Source organism: Eumetopias jubatus, unplaced genomic scaffold, assembly GCF_037043125.1.
Source record: "Eumetopias jubatus isolate StellerSeaLion01/CBP00866 unplaced genomic scaffold, mEumJub1_p1.0 scaffold_9, whole genome shotgun sequence".
NCBI lineage: Eukaryota > Metazoa > Chordata > Mammalia > Carnivora > Otariidae > Eumetopias > Eumetopias jubatus.
In genome coordinates, this window is record NW_028274815.1 from 259784 (window position 1) to 278783 (window position 19000).

Genomic DNA, 19000 nt, shown 5'->3' on the forward strand with positions numbered 1-19000 from the left:
CCCTTTCACAGTATATATGCGATCAAACCATCATTGTAATCCTTAAATATTTTACAATTGTATTTGTCAAGTATATATTAGTAAAGCCAAGAAGAAACAAGTTAGGCAGCCAATCACAGTGGTGGGTTTTAACCTTCAGGCCAACCACAGGGCCTCTTACTTTACACAAAGAAAGTGAGAAAAACAAAATCAAGACATTAACTTATCATTTAAAAAGCATTTATTTAGAGACAACTAGGCCATGTCAACATAAGTTGATTCTCCTACTTGAAATGAATAAACATAACCTCATGCAGAAGAAAAGTTCATGTCATCTTTGTTTAATGCAGAGAGGCTGAACTTTGCAACAGCATGTTTCTGCTACCAATATACATATATGTAATTTTTGAAGGAATAAAGATCATTTTTAAGGATTCATATTGTAGCTTGTCCCTACAACTAGAAGGATTACATAATACCTTCCTTAAGCTGATTCCTTCTTCTCTAGTCACTTTGCAAGTAGAAGTACCTGAGTTGGTATTCATGCCCCTACCCTTAAGATTCTCAAATTAGAATAAGCAATTACCATATGCAGAGCCAATCACAGGTTTAGTGATGCTTGAAAATGAACACAAAAGGACTGTGACCATAGGAATTGGAGCATATTAACTTTAAATAGTATATGTGATAAAATTAGTACAAAGTATTTAAAGATATGTAAGTTAACCGTTTATAGAGAGAAAAAATCTTTTACATATTAGATAATAGTTTATAGAATAAAGAGCAGTATTTTAAAACTTATATTACACATTGCATAACTGGAGAGTAAATCCTGTCAGTTGAGAAATAAATGTTTTAAAATTCTCAAAGAAGAAAACTATATAACCTTTAATTCAAGGTAACATAGTTGGCTGGAAAAATGCCAGTTTGACCTCGAAGTTTCCCTTCCCACCAATCGAAATGTGAATCTGTTTGTGATATAACTGTGATTCTGTCTCCAGCGTGAAAATTCAAATCCCCTGGCTGCTGACCTTCAAAAGAATATAATGCAGTCACTTCTATGGGCAGGTTCAACTTGCCTAAAACAAACAAACAAAAGTATTTAAATTATTCACATTTTTAATGGGAAAACCTGGGAAGGTAAGATATAAATTAACTTTAGTACTTAATATTCTAATGTCTTAGAGATGTGGTCTGTGTGATTTTCATCATATTAGACTTATGTTCTTCTTCTTCAAAAAGAGAAAATGTTTGGTAATAATGTTTCCTAAATCCATACAAGTCAAACTGCATATTATTATATATTTAACTATGTATTTAGCAAATATTTGTGGTTATAATTGTTTGAATTTTGAATAACCTAGAACACTACAAGCTAACCCTGAACAATACAGGTGTGAACTGCACTTATACATGGATTTTTTTTTTGATAAACAGTATGATACTATAAATGTATTTTCTCCTTCTTTTCTTTTTTTTAAATTAATTAATTTATTTGACAGAGAGAGCATGAGAGAGCACAAGCAGGGGGAGCAGCAGAGGCAGAGGTAGAAGCAGGCTCCCCACTGAGCAGGGAGGCCGATGTAGGACTCGATCCCGGGACCTGAGCCAAAGGCAGATGCTTAACCGACTGAGCCACCGAGGTGCCCCTCTCCTTATTTTCTTAATAACATTTTCTTTTATCTAGCTTCATTTATTATAAGAATACAGCACATAATACATGTAACATCAAAATATGTGTTAACCTACTGTTTATGCTTTTGGTAAGGCTTTTGGTCTATGATAGGCTATTGGTAGTTACGTTTTGGGGGAATCAAAAGTTATACGTGGATTTTCAACTGCATGGGGTTTGGGGCCCCTAAACCCCCGTCCCACGTTGTTCAAAGGTCAACTGTATTTACATTTTTCCCCTTTTATTATAATGGTCATTATGGCTTTCATGAATTGTAGCTGTTAGAGAAAAACACATTTATGGTCACGATTGTATCATAAAAGATTTAATTGAAAAACCATGCTCCAGCATAGAGCTAGAGGGTATTATGCTAAGGGAAATAAGTCAGTCAGAGAAAGACAGATACCATATGATCTCACTCATAAGTGGAATTTAAGAAACAAAACAAATGTGCAAAGGAAGAAAAAAGAGAGACATACACACAAACCAAGAAACAGACCCAGACTCTGTTACCAGAGGGGACACAGTAGGAGGATGGGGGTTAAAGAGTACACTTATCATGATGAAAAATAAAATAAAATGTTAAACAAAACAAAACAAAAACCATGCTCTGTAGCCTTTGATTTTTAGGGTTGCAGCTCAGAAGAATTTTGCCGATTCATCAGCAGACATTTTTTCCATAGGCTTCATGGCTGTTTTCATTTCTGTGCTTACTTTATACTTTCTCTCAAAACAGAGATAAAACTCAAATTAGCACAAGAAGTACGTCTGCATATGCTTAATAAGAGTTTCAACACAATGTGTAGAATTTTCTGCATTGTATTAGGAAAAAATATCTTGAGAATTGAGGAGTTAATATGAGTAAAAAATAGTAAATATTATAAACTCTATAACATCATAAGAAATATAAAAAATCAGATACTTTCTGTGTATTCAGCTACATGGAATTTTATCTTTGTTTCACATATTATGTGCACATATTAGGCAATTAGATGCTTGTTAAATACATCTTAGTGCAGGTACACTGAAAACATAAATAACCAAATTCTAAAAACCAGTTACTTATTTGAACCTATAATACTATAATAGTAAAAGATAAACCAAATTTGGCTTGTCAGTAAGAAATAAAAAGTCAAGACTTTAATTACACTACGTTGACCGGAACATGGAATTTGTAGTTCACACAAGATGGTGCTGCAGTTCTTTCTGTAAAAGCATGTGCCACGTGGTTCTTTGAGTTCTCCTCAAGAAATAACCCTAATAGCAACTAACAGAATTACATTCGAGGGATTCCTGGTATCATTACTTTTTTCTATCATACAGACATGTTCTGCCTGTTTTTATATCTTATACTACATTTACTTGTAGTCTATCAATTTCAAGGAAGAAGGTTAAAAGTATAGCACAGAAGTGTAGAATTTTGATAACATCTGGATATCGTCAAAACCAGCTGAGTGACAGCCAACACATTAATGAGCACTCATCACCGTGTATGTGACAAGCAGCGGGCATCCCGCACTGCGGCGGGACACACAGCAAGTCCTCCTGACAGGCCCCTTTCTTGTTAAATCAGAGGAATATAAGGTGATGTTAGATTCTGAGCATCATTTTCTCATCAATAATTATATTTATCACCTCCATACATAAAGCTCAACCTCTCTCAACCAAACTTAATTAATGAAAACCCTCAAGGAGCTCCTCCTCTCTCGTGTCTCCAGACACCTTGCATAATACAAAGAAGCAAGCAGAAGAGTCCCAGCGAATATCAGGGAATGTTCTGGAAGTCACAGCCACCTTGGCGGCCATACGCGTGTACATCTGTAGCACCAGGTACAAAGGAAAATGCACGAGAGGGTGCTCGCAGTGATGACAGGTGCCAGCCCCTGCCGTGTGGTCAGCCTGTTCCTCGTCCCCAGCAAGCAGCTGCCGCCACCCCCGCATCACAGAACATCAAGCTCAGGTGGAAGTGTGAGGCACTTTGTCCAAGGAGCTGAGATCCGAACCTCAGAGTCACCACTGACCTCATGCCCCAAGGCCCTCTGCAGCCACACACGTATTAAATTGTGTTCAACAGACTGAACTTAGACTTATCAGGGCATTTCACTTTTGTCAGGCACATTTTCAAGGAGAATTAGCATATTCTTCTGCATCACCGAGTTATCCAGACTCTACAAATAATAAGAATGTTGGATGATGATCCTGGGTAACCACTGATAACTGAACTGGTTCTTGCTGGTTTTAGGAAAATATTTTGTGAAGAACAATTAGAGGAAGAAAGATATTATGAACTGAATGAAAGACATAGAGGATCACAGACTTGGTTCAGTTCCTGCCCTTACCATTTAGGTGTCGTCCAGTTTCCTCTGAAATGTAGTTTCCAAATGAACTAAGGGTAAAGTGGTGGTGGGAAAGGGGGTGTAAGGACAGAGCAGGTGGTTTTGAGATGCAGAGAGAAGGCAGTGCTGTGGGGTTTGAGGAGGCTGGTATTCAACATCCCTCTTTCCCTCCACCCAAATTTTGAGCAGAGATGAGGCAAATGGGGAGGGGAATCATGGCTGGGAGAGCGAGGGGAGAATATGGGCCAGACAGGCAGACAGGGATGTGCCACAGAAGAGTCAGGAGTTTAAGCAGTTTCAGGGAAAATTCATCCCCAAGAGCACGAGGTGGCGAGCCAAGCCTGCATGAAGACTGGCACTCCCTGGAGGTAGCAGTCCACAGGCCACTCAATGCCATGCCCTACTTAGTTTTTTCTTCAAGTTCTTAAAGTTCTTCTTCACTGTAAATATTAGAGATACCTTGCATAAAGAAAAGTTTAATGCCCACAAAATAGCTTATTAAAAAAAAAAAAAAAAGGTGGGCCTTTTTCTTCCGGGAGGGAGGTTTGTCCTTCCAGAAGGAGAGCGCCCCCTGGGGACCCCAGAAACAGGCCCCACTGCCAACTAAAATATCTGGCATTCACAGAAGCCTTGCCTTCAAGTTTTATATTCCTGTGTTTAAGAAATATGGAGGCTCTTTGAAGCAATTAGCCATTTTCATCATCATATTCAACTTTAATTCAAATACAGGTTATTTTCTCTCCCAAATCAGGACTACACTTAACAGGAAGCAGCTGTCCCGAGGCTCCTAATTAGCAAGGCTGGGTCTATAGGGTGTCACGATTTTACTCCCAGTTGCCTTCTCCATGGAGTCTGCATAATGTAACCCATATGTAACCAACATATCCGGCCCTAGATGTGATTCAGGAAAGGAATCCAGTCTTTGGAAGCTCGTTGCAAGGCAAGCAGAAGAGAACAAACACATCTTTGGTTTTGTGTACGTTTAATGTAGTGGTGAGTTGCATGGCTGACTTAATCTGGTACCCACATCCTCCTAGGTCAGGGGTGGGGTCTGTCACTTTGAGGACCATGTCCTTTGGAAGAGGGAGAGAATCATCGGTGAGTGAGGCAGATAAGGCCACTAGGTGATGTCACCAGAAAAGCAGTTCTCAAAAGGGAATGTCTGGAGCATTTGTGGTCCTTGCCACTGGGGAGGGAGTATTATTGGCATGGAGTGACTCTGTCCAGGGCATCCACGCAGCACAGGATGGCCCCCACCGTGGATGTGCCCACACTGTCACTGAAAATTACAGGGTGGATAGGCGGCGGGTGGTGAAGACTGACACAGGAGGGCACAGGCTGTTACAGAAAGGTACAGTAAACCAGGTTGTGCAGTTGCAAGGCTGTCTTGCTGAGAGGACCAAGTACCATGTAGTTGAGCTTCCAAAGGGTGCAGAACAAAAGTATATGCAATTTGGAGAATTTCTGCTTTGCCCAACAGCCCACGCAAAAGTGCAGCTGGTCAGTGGGTATGGGACAGGCTGAGAGCAAGCCCACAGGGGACTGGATGTCCTGGTAGGATGGGTTTTAACTTGAGGCTCGGGCCTGTGCCCTGTGCCTTTTCTCTGCAGCAATGCTCGGCCAGGATGTGAGAAAGTCCCTGGTAAGAATTTAATTGATTTCACAGCTGCTTTAAAAAAAAACACAATCATGTTAAGTAAGTTTTATTTTAAAAATAGACTTTAAATCTTTCTTTCTACTTGTTTCTTCAAACTCCCTTATATTTGGAGAAAGGACTAAAATAAATTAATATTATCCTAGTACCTACTGTGTGTACAACTTAACTTATCCTACCCTCAAATATATATATAAAAAAAAAGCAAACCTGACCAACTGACCAACCACGGGCAGGTAACTCTCCGTGGATCACACGGCTAGTGGTCAAAGTATTGAGTTCAAGTCAGATCCTGTTTCCAGAGCCCACACAGGTTGTGTTTCTTATAATTTCACACTGCCCTTAGTGCCTTTTAGGGGTATTACTAACATTTCCTAGGCAGCCAGCCTGCAGGTACACGCTCTAGAGAACCCTGAGAAAAGGAGCTGCAGTTCCCAAGTCACCACAGCCTCTGTTGTCCCCTGTCCCTCAGCGTCCCTGCTGTTGGCCCCTCTCCCTCAGCAACTCAGCTTGTCTGTTGACCTCAAATTTAAGAATCCATTTAATTGCAGGATACCTAAGTGTAGGTCTAATTCTAACAGAGTCTTTAAAAGACCACTATATAAAATTCTCCATGCTACTTGGGTATAGACATTTATATGTTAACCACTTTTGCTTCTGAAGGATGTGTTGCCAAAGGTCAAATTATGACAGTCTCAGTATCTCTACCATGGCTGTAAATCACATTCACAAAGCAAAATACATTTTTAAAAGCCTCTAGTTTTCTCACTGTGCCTGGGACCACAGCACAGTTAAACCCAGGCCATCAGACTGCCTCTGAACGTAGGACTCTCTCCACCTGGGCTCCTGTGAGAACAGATGGCCAGAATTGGGCTCCACAAAATGGGAACCAGGCGGAAAGCAAAAGGAAAGTCAGAAACCCTAAACCATCAGGAAAAGGTTGACTTCTGTTTAAGGAACTCTGCTTAAGAGATATTTTTGAAATATCTTTATAAATTTTAAAAAGAAACGGGTACTTAGTGACCGTGACACTCTGTTTACATGAAACAAGTAATGCCCCCGGAGTTTCCTTACCAAGGATGGTTCTGTGATCCCAGTGACAAAAGATGATGTGAAAAAATAAACAGGCTATTTTACAACTGGTTAACCTTTGCCCTCATTCTGTGTCCCATTCACATTTCTAAATAATTGCTTAATTCTTTAAGGAACATTTTCTAAAGAATATTGAAGTAAGACAGGTTGAGGGACTATTTCATCATGGCAAATCCTAGTAAGTTTTATGAAGTAGTTCCCAATAATGGCAAAATATCTGAACATGAAAAATAAAAAAAATTCCTTAAAAATATAAAAATATTCACGGGGCTAAAACCCAGAAAAAATGTGATGATGATGAAGTTGTAATTCATAACGAACAAACCTTGTCATTCTATCATGACAAGATTTTTAAAAAGCCTGTGGTTTGGTCCTCGGATAAGCCCCCGGGAGTCAGCGGCACTTAGTCCCAAGCTGGGGTGCTCCCTGGCAGGTAACTGAGCATGTGCCTCTTACAGTTCCCCATTGCCCTCCTTATCTCAGATTAAAAGCAAGTAAGAGAGCAAAAGCATAGCATTTTTTAAATGAAGCACTTCTCAAAAGCATGTGCATATCCTATAAATCAAAGGAGTGCTGAGCACCTTCCCAGAGAGTTTTACAAACTGCCATATTAATTAGAAAGTTTGTGATTATAAGATGGATATGAATCATTTTTAACATATAGATATTTCATTTACCAACTCTCTCCTGATAGCTGGAAAGTTCAGGGTAGAGCTTATATTTGCTTCTGTTATCTGCAAAACAGAAAAAAAAGGGGGGCATTTACAACACTTTATTAGCATATCGTATATAAAGTAGCCAAAAATGCCAAATCTTGCTCTTGCAAAGCAGGTATTTTAAATCTCTAAGATTGATAGAAATACCATTATTTTGTCACACTTTAAATCAAGAGGAATGCCTGAATAAACCCAGAAAGTACACCGAACATAAGGCAGAGGGTAAATATCTGGTATCTATAGGATTTAAGCGCTGAAACTACAACTCACGACCTTGGAATTACACATTCATGGATAACACACATACATCTTTTTTTTCCAGAAGCAATCATAAGATACCTGAATTTTAAAAAAGTTTGTAGCCCCCAAGCCAGTGATTTTCAAACATCACTCTTTGCTTAGCCCCTAAAGTAATTTTTAAACAGCATGTATTCACTTGTATATTTTTTAATTAATATCTAAAATTATTCAATATAAGCCTAAAAGTTGTAAAGGGAACACTTCGTAGCATATTTCAGTTTCAGTTATTTAAATTAAATAATTATATCTCTTTCTGGGATAACAGAACCTAAATATCACAGTATAAATATGAGTCATTATTATCTCTTTCTGCGATAACAGAACCTAAATATCACAGTATAAATATGAGTCAGTATTATAACTATACTCTCCATCATGAGTTAAAGAAAAGCTTTTTTTCTAAAGTCAGAAATTATGTAATGTTCATTTTAACCTTCAAGTCATATTTCCATTCCATTTGTCTCAAAGATTTTATACTAATGTGTTAATATTATATTTTTATGTAACAGTTTCTACAACAAAAATTTGTACATAAATTTATTTTTAAATGTTATTGGAAGTAAGCACAAGGCCCTATTAAATCATTTCTTGGGACGCCAGAGTGGCTCAGTCATTAAGCGTCTGCCTTCGGCTCAGGTCATGGTCCCAGGGTCCTGGGATCGCACCCCGCGTCGGGCTCCCTGCTCAGCAGAAGGTCTGCTTCTCCCTCTCTCTCTGCCTGCCTGTCTGCCGACTTGTGCTCTCTCTCTCTTTCTGTCAAATAAATAAATAAAATCTTTTTAAAAAAATAAATAAATGTATAAATAAGTAAATAATTTCTTATAGACTGAATTATTATAGTAATCATTACTGATACACAACTGACCAAAATCTTAAATATATTATTAACATGTTAACTTATTAAAGATGAAAGCCAATTTTTATTTGAAATGCATCTCCATAGAAGGGTAAGACTTTCAGCTCATATACACAGGATGACTATTTCTTATTTCTACAATGACATAGGTTCAATGTATTTTAATATTCTTTTTTAAAGATATAGATGCTAGAAAAGCTGGTTCTTATAAAAACTAGAGAGGGCCAAAAGGATATATTTTACAGCAATGTAACAGAATTATTTTATATTCCTTCTGAGATGGAGGTAAAAAAAAATCACACTTATCTATAATTAAAACGACAATAATAAAATATTACTTTTATAACTTTTTGTTTTGGTGATAGATAGCTATGTGATTTTTAAAATAAGTAAAATAGAATGATAATATTAACTACTATTGTTATTTTAAATCATATGACAATTCCATTATGCCTCTTTAGTTTTGTTGAAAGCAAAGAAACAGAAATCACTGGATCTACAAAAGTATCTGCTACTTATCAGAATCATTCACTAACTATATCAACATCTGTATTTCAAATTGGATCATTGTTCTTATATTTTGGAGACAATGTAGCATAGTATGATTCGGGATGATCTGGGGTTTTTCTTACTCAAGTGTGGGGGGAAAAAAAAAAAAACATTAGGAAGGCTAGAAGACAGAGGGTAGCCCGCATGTCATGTTCTGATTGGAAGCAGCTTTCACAAAGGATGTCGCTGGGGGCTGGAGCTCTGGAGACTGGATATCCTGCACTCTGTGTCCACACACCCTGGGGCGTGTCTGAGTACCCCCTAAGGACAGAGGCACACCAACAAGAACGCTGTTGGCCTAAGAAATTTATGACACAAGAATATAGAAATAAACATTGGCAGCATGGGGAAGGGGGTACAAATATTCCAAAAGAATCTATTTTTAAAAACTGACTAGAAATAACAGATTTTGGATACTGATCAGATATAGGACAAAATACATGCAAATTAAGACTTTCTCAGCATAAAAATAAGCACTCTGCAGTAGAAATGGGAAAGTACAGGGCGCCTGGGTGGCTCAGTAAGTTAAACGTCTGCCTTCGGCTTGGCTCAGGCCATGATCTCAGGGTCCTGGGATCAAGTCCCACATCCTGCATCGGGCTCCCTGCTCAGCAGGGAATCTGCTTCCTCCTCTCCCTCTATCCCTCCCTGCTGCTGGCGCTCTCTCTGATGCTCTCTCTCTCAAATAAATAAATAAAAGAAAAAAAAGTTAAAATAAATGGGAAAGTACATTCCATTCACTGCAGCAAACCCAAATTATAAAGTACTTAGGAATAAATTTTAAAAAAAGGCACAGAAACTATGAAATCTTAGGAATGACAGAAAAATATCTTAACAAATGGAAAGCATAAAATGGAAAAATTATCATACAAATGCCAAATTAATTAATTTATACATGTAATATTATAATTAATATCCCAAATCATAGAATCAATACAAGTATATGATACTTTTTTTTAAAAGATTTTATTTATTTGACAGAGAGAGACACAGCGAGAGAGGGAACACAAGCAGGGGGAGCGGGAGAGGGAGAAGCAGGCTTCCCGCCAAGCAGGGAGCCCGTTGTGGGACTCGATCCCAGGACCCTGGGACCATGACCTGAGCCGAAGGCAGACGCTTAACGACTGAGCCACCCAGACGCCCCTATGATACTCTTTTTTAGAGTTGCATATTGCATACAGTAGTCTCCCCTTATCCGCAGTTTTGCTTTTCAGCCTCAGCTACCTGTGGTTATCCACAGCCCAAAAGTAGCTGACCCTCCTTCTGATTTATTGTCAGAAGGTCAATAATAGCCAAGGCCACAACAATGCCTGCATCCCTCACCCCCTTCATCTGGCCACGGAGGCATTTCATCACATCATTACAAGAAGTACAGTAAGATATTTTAAGAGGCAGGGGGGCCATGTTCATATGACTTTTATTACAGTATGTTGTTGTAATTGTTCTATTTTATTATTATTTATTGTTGTTAATCTTTTTGTGCCTAATTTATAAATTAAACTTTACCATAGGTCTGCATGTATAGGAAAAAAACATAGTTTATATAATGTTCCGTACTATCCATGGTTTCAGGTATCCACTGGGATCTTGGAACATCTCCCACCATGGATAAGGGGGGAACTACTGTGTATAAAAAACAAGACCAACAGACAAATGATACATGTAGGAAAAAAAAAAAACTAATCCAAATGATAGACTAAGTGCTTCTACAAATGGAAAAGGCAACAAATACTCCAACAGAAAAAAATGGACCAATGAAATGAAGAGACTTTTCAGAAAAGATTAAATCTAAAACACCAGCAATTATATGAAGAAATCTTTAGGTCACTAACAGGGGCAAACACAATCTAATTAAGAAGGAGATAAAACCAACCCTCAGACATGCAAATACATCAAAACACTCTAACACTGATAGTAGCTGAGGAATATGCGTGGTGGGGAGTGTGCCTGTGGGAGCATTGTCGTGGGGAAAGGCTGAGGAGTCTCTGCAGTAGTAAAAACTTAAAATGTGATCTACCAAATCTGCTAACGTTTAAAAATATATCCTTTAACCTATCACATCCATTCCTGGTAGTTCTCTCCAAAAATAAATAAAAGTACCAGTATGTAGACACACCATTTGAGAAAGATGTAAATTATGGAGCTGGCTGGCATGGAAAAAAACTGAAATAAAGAAGTTAGTACCTATTAATAGGAGAGTGGCTGAACAAAATATGTTCATTTGTACCATGGAATATTAAAAAGCCATTCAAAAGAAGTAACTAGAGCTGTACCAGTTGATTCAGGGATTTCTATAAGGTGTTCAGCGAAACAAATAAGCAAAACTCACAAACAAGATAGAGTAAAACAGGGGGCGCCTGGGTGGCTCAGTTGGTTAAGTGACTGCCTTCGGCTCAGGTCATGATCCTGGAGTCCCGGGATCGAGTCCCACATCGGGCTCCCTGCTCAGCAGGGAGTCTGCTTCTCCCTCTGACCCTCTTCCCTCTCATGCTCTCTCTATCTCATTCTCTCTCTCAAATAGATAAATAAAATCTTTAAAAAAAAAAAAGATAGAGTAAAACATGTACAATATGACAGCATTTTTGTAAGGCAACAAAATAACACATTTGTACATGTGCCTGTGTACAGGAATATACAAGAAAAATATATACGGAGAAAAATATAGACGTCTATACTGCATGTTGTCAGCATGTCAGGTTTCCTGGGATGAGAACAGGTGTAGGTGCCACATGGGTTAAGAGGAGAAATCTGAAAAGAGGAGCAACTCATAAAAGAAAATGCATTAAAAATTTACATGAACCATATATATGCATTTATATAAAATTGTATGTAAGGAAGATACGTAAAGAAATGAAAATTTAAGATGCAGTTTTCTAATGACAAACTTAGGAATAGGTGAGATTTAAATGAAAGGTTAAAAGTAGATACCCATTTTAAACTTTCCTTTTATTGAAACAAAAACTGGTATTCAAAACTTGGGATGAGAAAGATGGTATTCATGCGAAAAACAAAAACAAACAAATGGTAGGGACCTAACAGCAAATAAAACTCAAAAAGCCAAGGGAAAATGAGAGTGTTCATGAGAAGGTGTGGTGAGGAGAGCTGAGTGTGCAGAAATGTGCAAAGACCGGGGCGCCTGGGTGGCTCAGTCGGTGAAGCATCTGCCTTCGGCTCAGGTCATAATCCCGGGGTCCTGGGATCGAGCCCCACATCGGGCTCCTGGCTCAGCGGGAAGCCTGCTTCTCCCTCTCCCTCTGCCTCTCCCCCTGCTCATGCTCTCTCTCTCTGTGTGTCTCAAATGAATAAATAAAATCTTAAAAAAAAAAAGGAAAAGAAAAAAAGTGTGCACAGACCAAAAGGTAAACCAATGAGGACACAGTCATTACTGTGCAAAGTGGGGAGGGCACCATGCGTCTCCACAAGAAAGGTTCAGAAGACAGGCGATCATAGTGGGAAACAGCAGCTCCAGGCTGATACAAGCAAGGGGCCTGGAGACCTAAGTTGGTGTTGAGACGTGTAGGTTTTAGAACACGTGCTGAAGAGGAAAAAAAATCCCCAAAAAACAAATCTTCTGAGATTTTTCCATTGCTAAGTGAAAGGGGTTCCTTGAAGTTAAGATGAGGAGCTTTTTAATCTACACTGACCAGGGAGTGATATTAAGGGAACTGACATAAGATTTTTATATGTGCATCACACAAGATACCTATTTTCCTAGTGAGGACACTTCAGAAACATTATGTATTTTAAAACTTACACACAGGTCAAATTTTATGTAATCACTCAGATTTAAAATAAAAATAGATTCAGTGCCCACATCTTGTTACTCACTGGAAATGTGAGTGTGTGTAAATTAATCACCTGAACGTGAATCAGAAATAGACCATCCCTTTTGGAAGAAGAGTGCAGCATCCCAGGAGAGTAGGGTACAGGCTGAGATACAGGGAATGTGAGCAATGAGGAAGAACAGGCCCAGTTCCTGAGCACCTTCCTGGGAGGGGTACTTTTGGGCAAGCCAGAGGCCTAGCCAGGAGCCAGTGTGAGGGCTGTAACCCCTATTTCATGCCCAGGTGAAGGGGGGTGGATGCAGAGCACGAAGGAGGGCCACCCCCTGCCCCGGAAGCACTTTGACACTTGTCCCCCTCCCAGACCTCCTCCCAGTAATGGCAGTTACTTTTCCACATGTGCTATCTTCCCTCCTAGACTGAAAGTTCTTCAAAGACAGGGTATAACTTGGACTCATCTTTGAACTCTCCCCAAAAGCCCCAGCACAGTGCTTGTGAGTAACAGTGGATTATTACAGGAAACATCACCTACTTGAACATATGGCTACGTACTCCTACCCTCTGTGCCTGAAAAGCATGATTCCAAGGGTGGCTGTCCTATAAACGTGCAATGGAAAGAGGGGTAGAAGCCAAAACCTGGTGCTTCATAAATCTGGTCTACTTTACAACCACCTTATGAAATCCTGAGCTCCCAAGAACATATGGTAAACTTAATATTCAGAATATAAATCTATAAGTATACAAGAAAAATAGGCTTATTTTGTTCCCGTTTCAAATCAGCAGGATAACTGTCTTTGGAAGAAATGACAAATAAATGAAAAAACTAAAGATAAATCTCTTTGTAAATTGGAGAAAGCATCTTCTGAATGAGAACAGAAGCTTTCACAAATTACAGCAATGAGAATTTGTCTTCTGTCTTTAGAAGAGGCTGAGCATTTATTTTTCTCTTCAACAACCATTGGTTCTTCTATTTGACACTAAAGTTTAACAATGTAGCTTGATTTCTTAACAATAATATCTAATAATTGCTTAATTATAATTGTATTTGAATTGCAACAGAATTATTTACTTTGGGAGCCAGAGTTCAGCAAGACTTGTGCAGATGACTGCTGTGGTCTTAACGATGGTTTCGGAGGTAATTCTTTAGCCTGGGAGGAACAAAAAAAAAAATGCACATAATTTTAAAATACTTTTTTACCTTGGAGCATATAAGGCTTTTTTCTTCTAATGAATATATGTGGCAGAGTTTATCCTATGCACCTATTAACAAAGCACCCTACATGTGCATGTGCACTGCTGTGGGCCACAATTAATTGAACTGGATGCCACATGCAGAGGTTGAAGGGGGTGCTCTTCTGTAACGGGAAGCTTGCCTCATCCAGGCACCTCAGTCACTTGGTGGCTGGCTCAGCAAACCCCGGGAGGGCAGTGACAACTGAGGCTTTGTGTGTCCGTTTTCACGTTGTATCATGGGGATCAATCAGCTCCAAGAGGATGTCGTGGAGCTCGGAGCACAACATCCTTGACCTTCAAGGCCTCAGTATCAGCAGCCATTGTTAGTATCATTATTTAATGTTACCAAGTCATGTCCTTGGAGAGATGCAATTATGGAAAACGAACTATGTTTCCCCTTGAAATCTGTACAGATGACATATCAAAGTTATACAACATTTTCAAAAGAACTTTATGTAAATGAAATTATGGGGGACGTTTGGTGGTTATTGGGAACCTGATATCAAGGACAGAATATTCTATATAAAGAAAAGTCTTCTGACCGCTGAGAGAAATGTAAAAACCAGGCATTACAGTAGGCTTCCTCTGTTCCCTTGCTGCTTTTCTTGCATTGATTCGTTGACCTTCATTTTCATACTTTTCAGTAAAGGAATCAAGAATTTCATAAAGTTCTTCTGCTTGAGCAGGTCGTGGTATTTCTCCAAATAAAATGTCATAAGCTCGGATGTCTTGACAATAAAATCTAATAAGAAATACCAAATTAAGAGCATTTATAGATGTAGATCTTTTCTAGAGTTAAAAGTAGGACACACACCTGTGTGTAGGCATTTACTCACATCTAGTATTTCATATATACTATTTTTCAAACACTAACTACAAGCCATAACCCATGTTAAACCCCTAAATTCACTCCCCCAAGCTCATCTCTAGAGCCAATCACCATCAATTTTTTTTTGTTTTTTCAGATTTTCTCTAAGTACATATTACTTTATATTGAATCTTTAAATAAAGAAATATACAGTTAGAGTCAAATGCTGTGTTAAAAGAGATTATACAATGTTACTCTGAACTCTGAACAACTATGTGAATCTATGAAGTATTATGTTTCTCATCATACTTTCCTGAAATCAATTAAAATTATGTGGCTTGCACTTACTTCCGATTAGTTTCTTTCCTTTCAATCAAACAGCTGCCTTCTAACGATATGCCAGCAAAGAGTCCTCTGGATTTGCAGTATGTAAAGACAGCAGTGGGGCTTCTCAGGGCAACATTTCCTTCTAAATTCCTGCAAAATAGAAGGTTTGCATCCTGGAACCACGAGAGAATGGGCCCTAAGATCGTTAGTTGAGCAGCACCACACTTCTCACTCAAAAGAATGATCTTGTTCTCACTTCACTTGCTTTTATGTTTTACCTCCTGTTGTCCTGAGCTAGTTGTGCTTAGGGGGTTCCGGAGCAAGGACAGGGCATGGGGAAGGGCACATTATTTAAAACCATTATCAAAGGGTGTGATAATCATACCTTTCCAACTTTGTCTTCCTTTCTTAAAACAGGAATGTACCTTTTAAGATACCAAAGACTGTGGGTTCTTTTTACACTGAGCATTTTCATGGAATTTGGAAACCTTTTTGGATGACTGTATGGTCTGAGTTTTTGGTATTTCTACATTGCTCAAATGACCCAAAAATAGTCATTCATTAACAGAGAGGTAAAATGTACTATACATACTGTAAACATCACTCTAGTGAAACACTTTTATTTCAAATTTTCCATAATTTAGTTTGAAGAAAATCTTTTTTCTTTCTTGATCAATGCTGCCCTTTATCAGTTAATCAAATTGGACTTGGCTCCTTCAGAGCTTAAAGGTAAATTGTATGTTCCATTCCGGTAGATACAATGGCCTACATTTCTAAAGTATTTAGTTTCTTTTTGTGTGCTCTAGTTTCAAATTTTCTCATTTTATTACCCTGGGTGGGCTTTATAAATTTCTTATTTCCAAACAACCTCAAACCCTCTAGGACATATATAAATCATAAATCAGTTTCATTTCAATTCAAGCTTCCTCTTAGTGCAAACCTGTATAATTTTTAAACCATTACTATCCAACAGATGTTCAGAAAGTACTTTGCAGTACTCACCTTCCCAGGGGCCCAATTGCCACAGTAAAGTTCCCTCCAAGTGTCAGGTTACCACCTTTTGCAAAAGCTTCTACTGCTCTGTCATAATTCAAAATTATTACCAAATCTGATACCTGAAAATTTATTTAAAAATAATTATGTGTAAATGTCATTTAAAATATATGCTGATTAAAACTCAAATATATACCATATAATGTAGCAAGAATTTCAATGTAGACAGTGAAAGAATATGAAAGAAGAATCATTTTTATTTTGAGCTGAGGATGTAAGGAACAGATATTTCCACAGGTGAGTCAAGCAAACACCTCTGAGGATTCACTGTGCACCCTGCATATACTGTGGGGCTCTGGGCATACCCCCAATCTTCTCAGCAAGCTTGTAATGTAGGTAGTGACAGGGGTCTGGTGAGGCTAAGTGGCCTGTCCTAGTGATAGTCAGAATAGATACAACACAGGCCAGAAAGATTACAAGTACTCCCTTAGACTAAACACGTCAAGAAAGCCAAGCCAAAGACCATACGACTAGGAGTAAGGGCATAAGATCCAGGGTTCTCAGTGACATTTCCACACTGGAATCCCTGGCAAGGCCGTGTGTTTACCACTAGTAAAGTGCACGCTGTCCCTTTCTTTTAGGTGCAGAAATTCAAAATATCAGAAGGAAGCTAGTTAACTATTAGTTAATGCCTCTTACTCAGTTAATTCTCTAAGTAAAAGCAAAAATTAGAATGTGGGAATAATGCTCAAGACATGCCAACATGGAAGAGGTGTTCACCACTGCTGTATACAAGTCCAGTGAGAGCCCAAAAATACGGAGAGCCCTCGGAGGATAGAGGCCTGAGCGTCAGTCCAGCTCCCTCCTAGGGAGCTGTGTGACCTCGTATTCTGACTACTTTTGGATCTCTCATCTTTTCATATGTGAAATCTGCAAAATAGGACCCACCTCACTCATCTATCTCAAGATCAAAGATGTGTGTGTCATGCATACCTAGAAAAGGAGAGGTGTACTGGTTGACGCTAAGAATTTGGGCTAAAAATCCAACTCTTTGGGTGTGAATTCTACTTCTGCCTCTTGCATATTGCGTGATCTTGGGCAAATGATTGAGCAGCTTGAAACCTTAGCTTGCTTCTCTGTTTTAAGGTGGGTATAATAATAGGAACCACATTTGTAAACAGACTCTGTATACATTTGTGCATAGACATACATATAAGGTTGTTTAAAGGATTAACTGAAATCATTTGTAAAACTTGGCATGTTTACCACAACTCAATAAAATATGCAAAGGCCAAGCAGACTGATGTTTAAAAGATTACTTAATTTATATAGTTCTTTAATGTTTTATAAGTGTTTTAAAATCAATGTTTTCATCTGACCCACAGAAGAATACTTACTACCAAAAGAGATTGCACTTGAAAAGACCTAATGGAGATCCAATACAAGTAGACTCTTTAAAAAATGTTTAATTTGAACCATTTTATGAAAAAAATACACTCAAGTTCCATAGGACAAACTAAATATACCAGCTAACTGACCCCTATGAAATATTTTACCCTGACTCATATCAACTGTTAATTCCATTTTATATATGGACAATTTCTGAAGATTGTGGTGTTGAATAATACAGAATTAGCACTTTTATGCAAAATTAAGTGATTTTGCCAATGATTATATGAGCTATATCTTATATACATTTTAGGTAATATATATAAAATTGCTTTGCATAATGCTTGGTATATACACGGGCAGAAAGTATAAATCTCCAGCCATGACCATGTAAATACCTGACTGATATTGTCCCCTTCTGCTTGGTACATCTTAGTATAATTAAATAAGGCAAAATTCTAAGAGTCATTAAAGAAAAAAGTAATCCTTTAATTTTATGTCTCATCTCAATTCAGTTCTCTCGAAAAAAAAGTAAAATAATCCTGTGTTCTTTGGTGATATCGCAAATGAGAGAACCAGGTCAAAGCTCCACAGACAGTTTGAGGAGCAGGAGGGCCCCAGCAGCTCTTGGTTTGTTTCTATAGCTAAGAGTTACAGCAAAACAGATTCCCTGAAAGAAAACTGTCAAAAGACAAACACTGTAAAATAGACATTGAAAATTTGATAAGGTTTCTTAAGAAGTTTGTAATGAGATATAACTATAAATAAGATGCCAGTTCTGCATTTAAATTCAATTCTTACACAAAAGAATGAGGAAAGCACAACTACCTGCAGGAAAAGCTGGGGGAGGAATGTTAACCCCTGATAACCCCTGAGTAACAAACCTCAGCAAACAGGTACAGGGTAATGTAGCCAGGAGCCCCCCTCCCCCCAGAGGCCATAATCATTAGGAGCAAAGTTACAAAATGAAACAATGCAAAGCCAGCATTTGAAGTAATTGGAGGATCCGGATGTAACACAACAGGGTGTTGCCACAGGTGAAGATACACTATGTTAAACCAGGTATGCCCAGGATCTGAGCTCTGGCTTATTCAACAGCCCACTGTGGAGATACGCAGCTTTGCAATCAGCAAGCCATACGCGGCCAAGTACAGTCAGCCCGATTTGAAGCCTATCTGTTCTACAGTTGTGCTAAAGATGGAAACAGAGCAAAGCCTGAATGAGCAAAATTCTACTCTAAAATGAAAGAACACCGGTGTACGTTAGATAGTTGTAGGTGGGGATCTGTCCAGAAAATGAAATATATAGAATAAA

At 38.5% G+C, this 19000-nt stretch overlaps 1 protein-coding gene across 1 annotated transcript in view; it reads right to left on the bottom strand.

Moving 5' to 3' along the window:
• Positions 1-224: 224 nt before the first annotated feature.
• Positions 225-19000, bottom strand: part of SH3YL1 (SH3 and SYLF domain containing 1) — a gene marked incomplete at its 5' end in the record, with an annotated part of 28442 nt that continues 9666 nt past the window's right edge. The window contains 6 exons of the mRNA XM_088026246.1: positions 225-1058; positions 7411-7467; positions 14006-14084; positions 14743-14911; positions 15326-15454; positions 16307-16419. Coding sequence (XP_087882372.1) covers positions 868-1058; positions 7411-7467; positions 14006-14084; positions 14743-14911; positions 15326-15454; positions 16307-16419 — 738 coding nt within the window. The remainder of the gene's footprint in view (positions 1059-7410; positions 7468-14005; positions 14085-14742; positions 14912-15325; positions 15455-16306; positions 16420-19000) is intronic.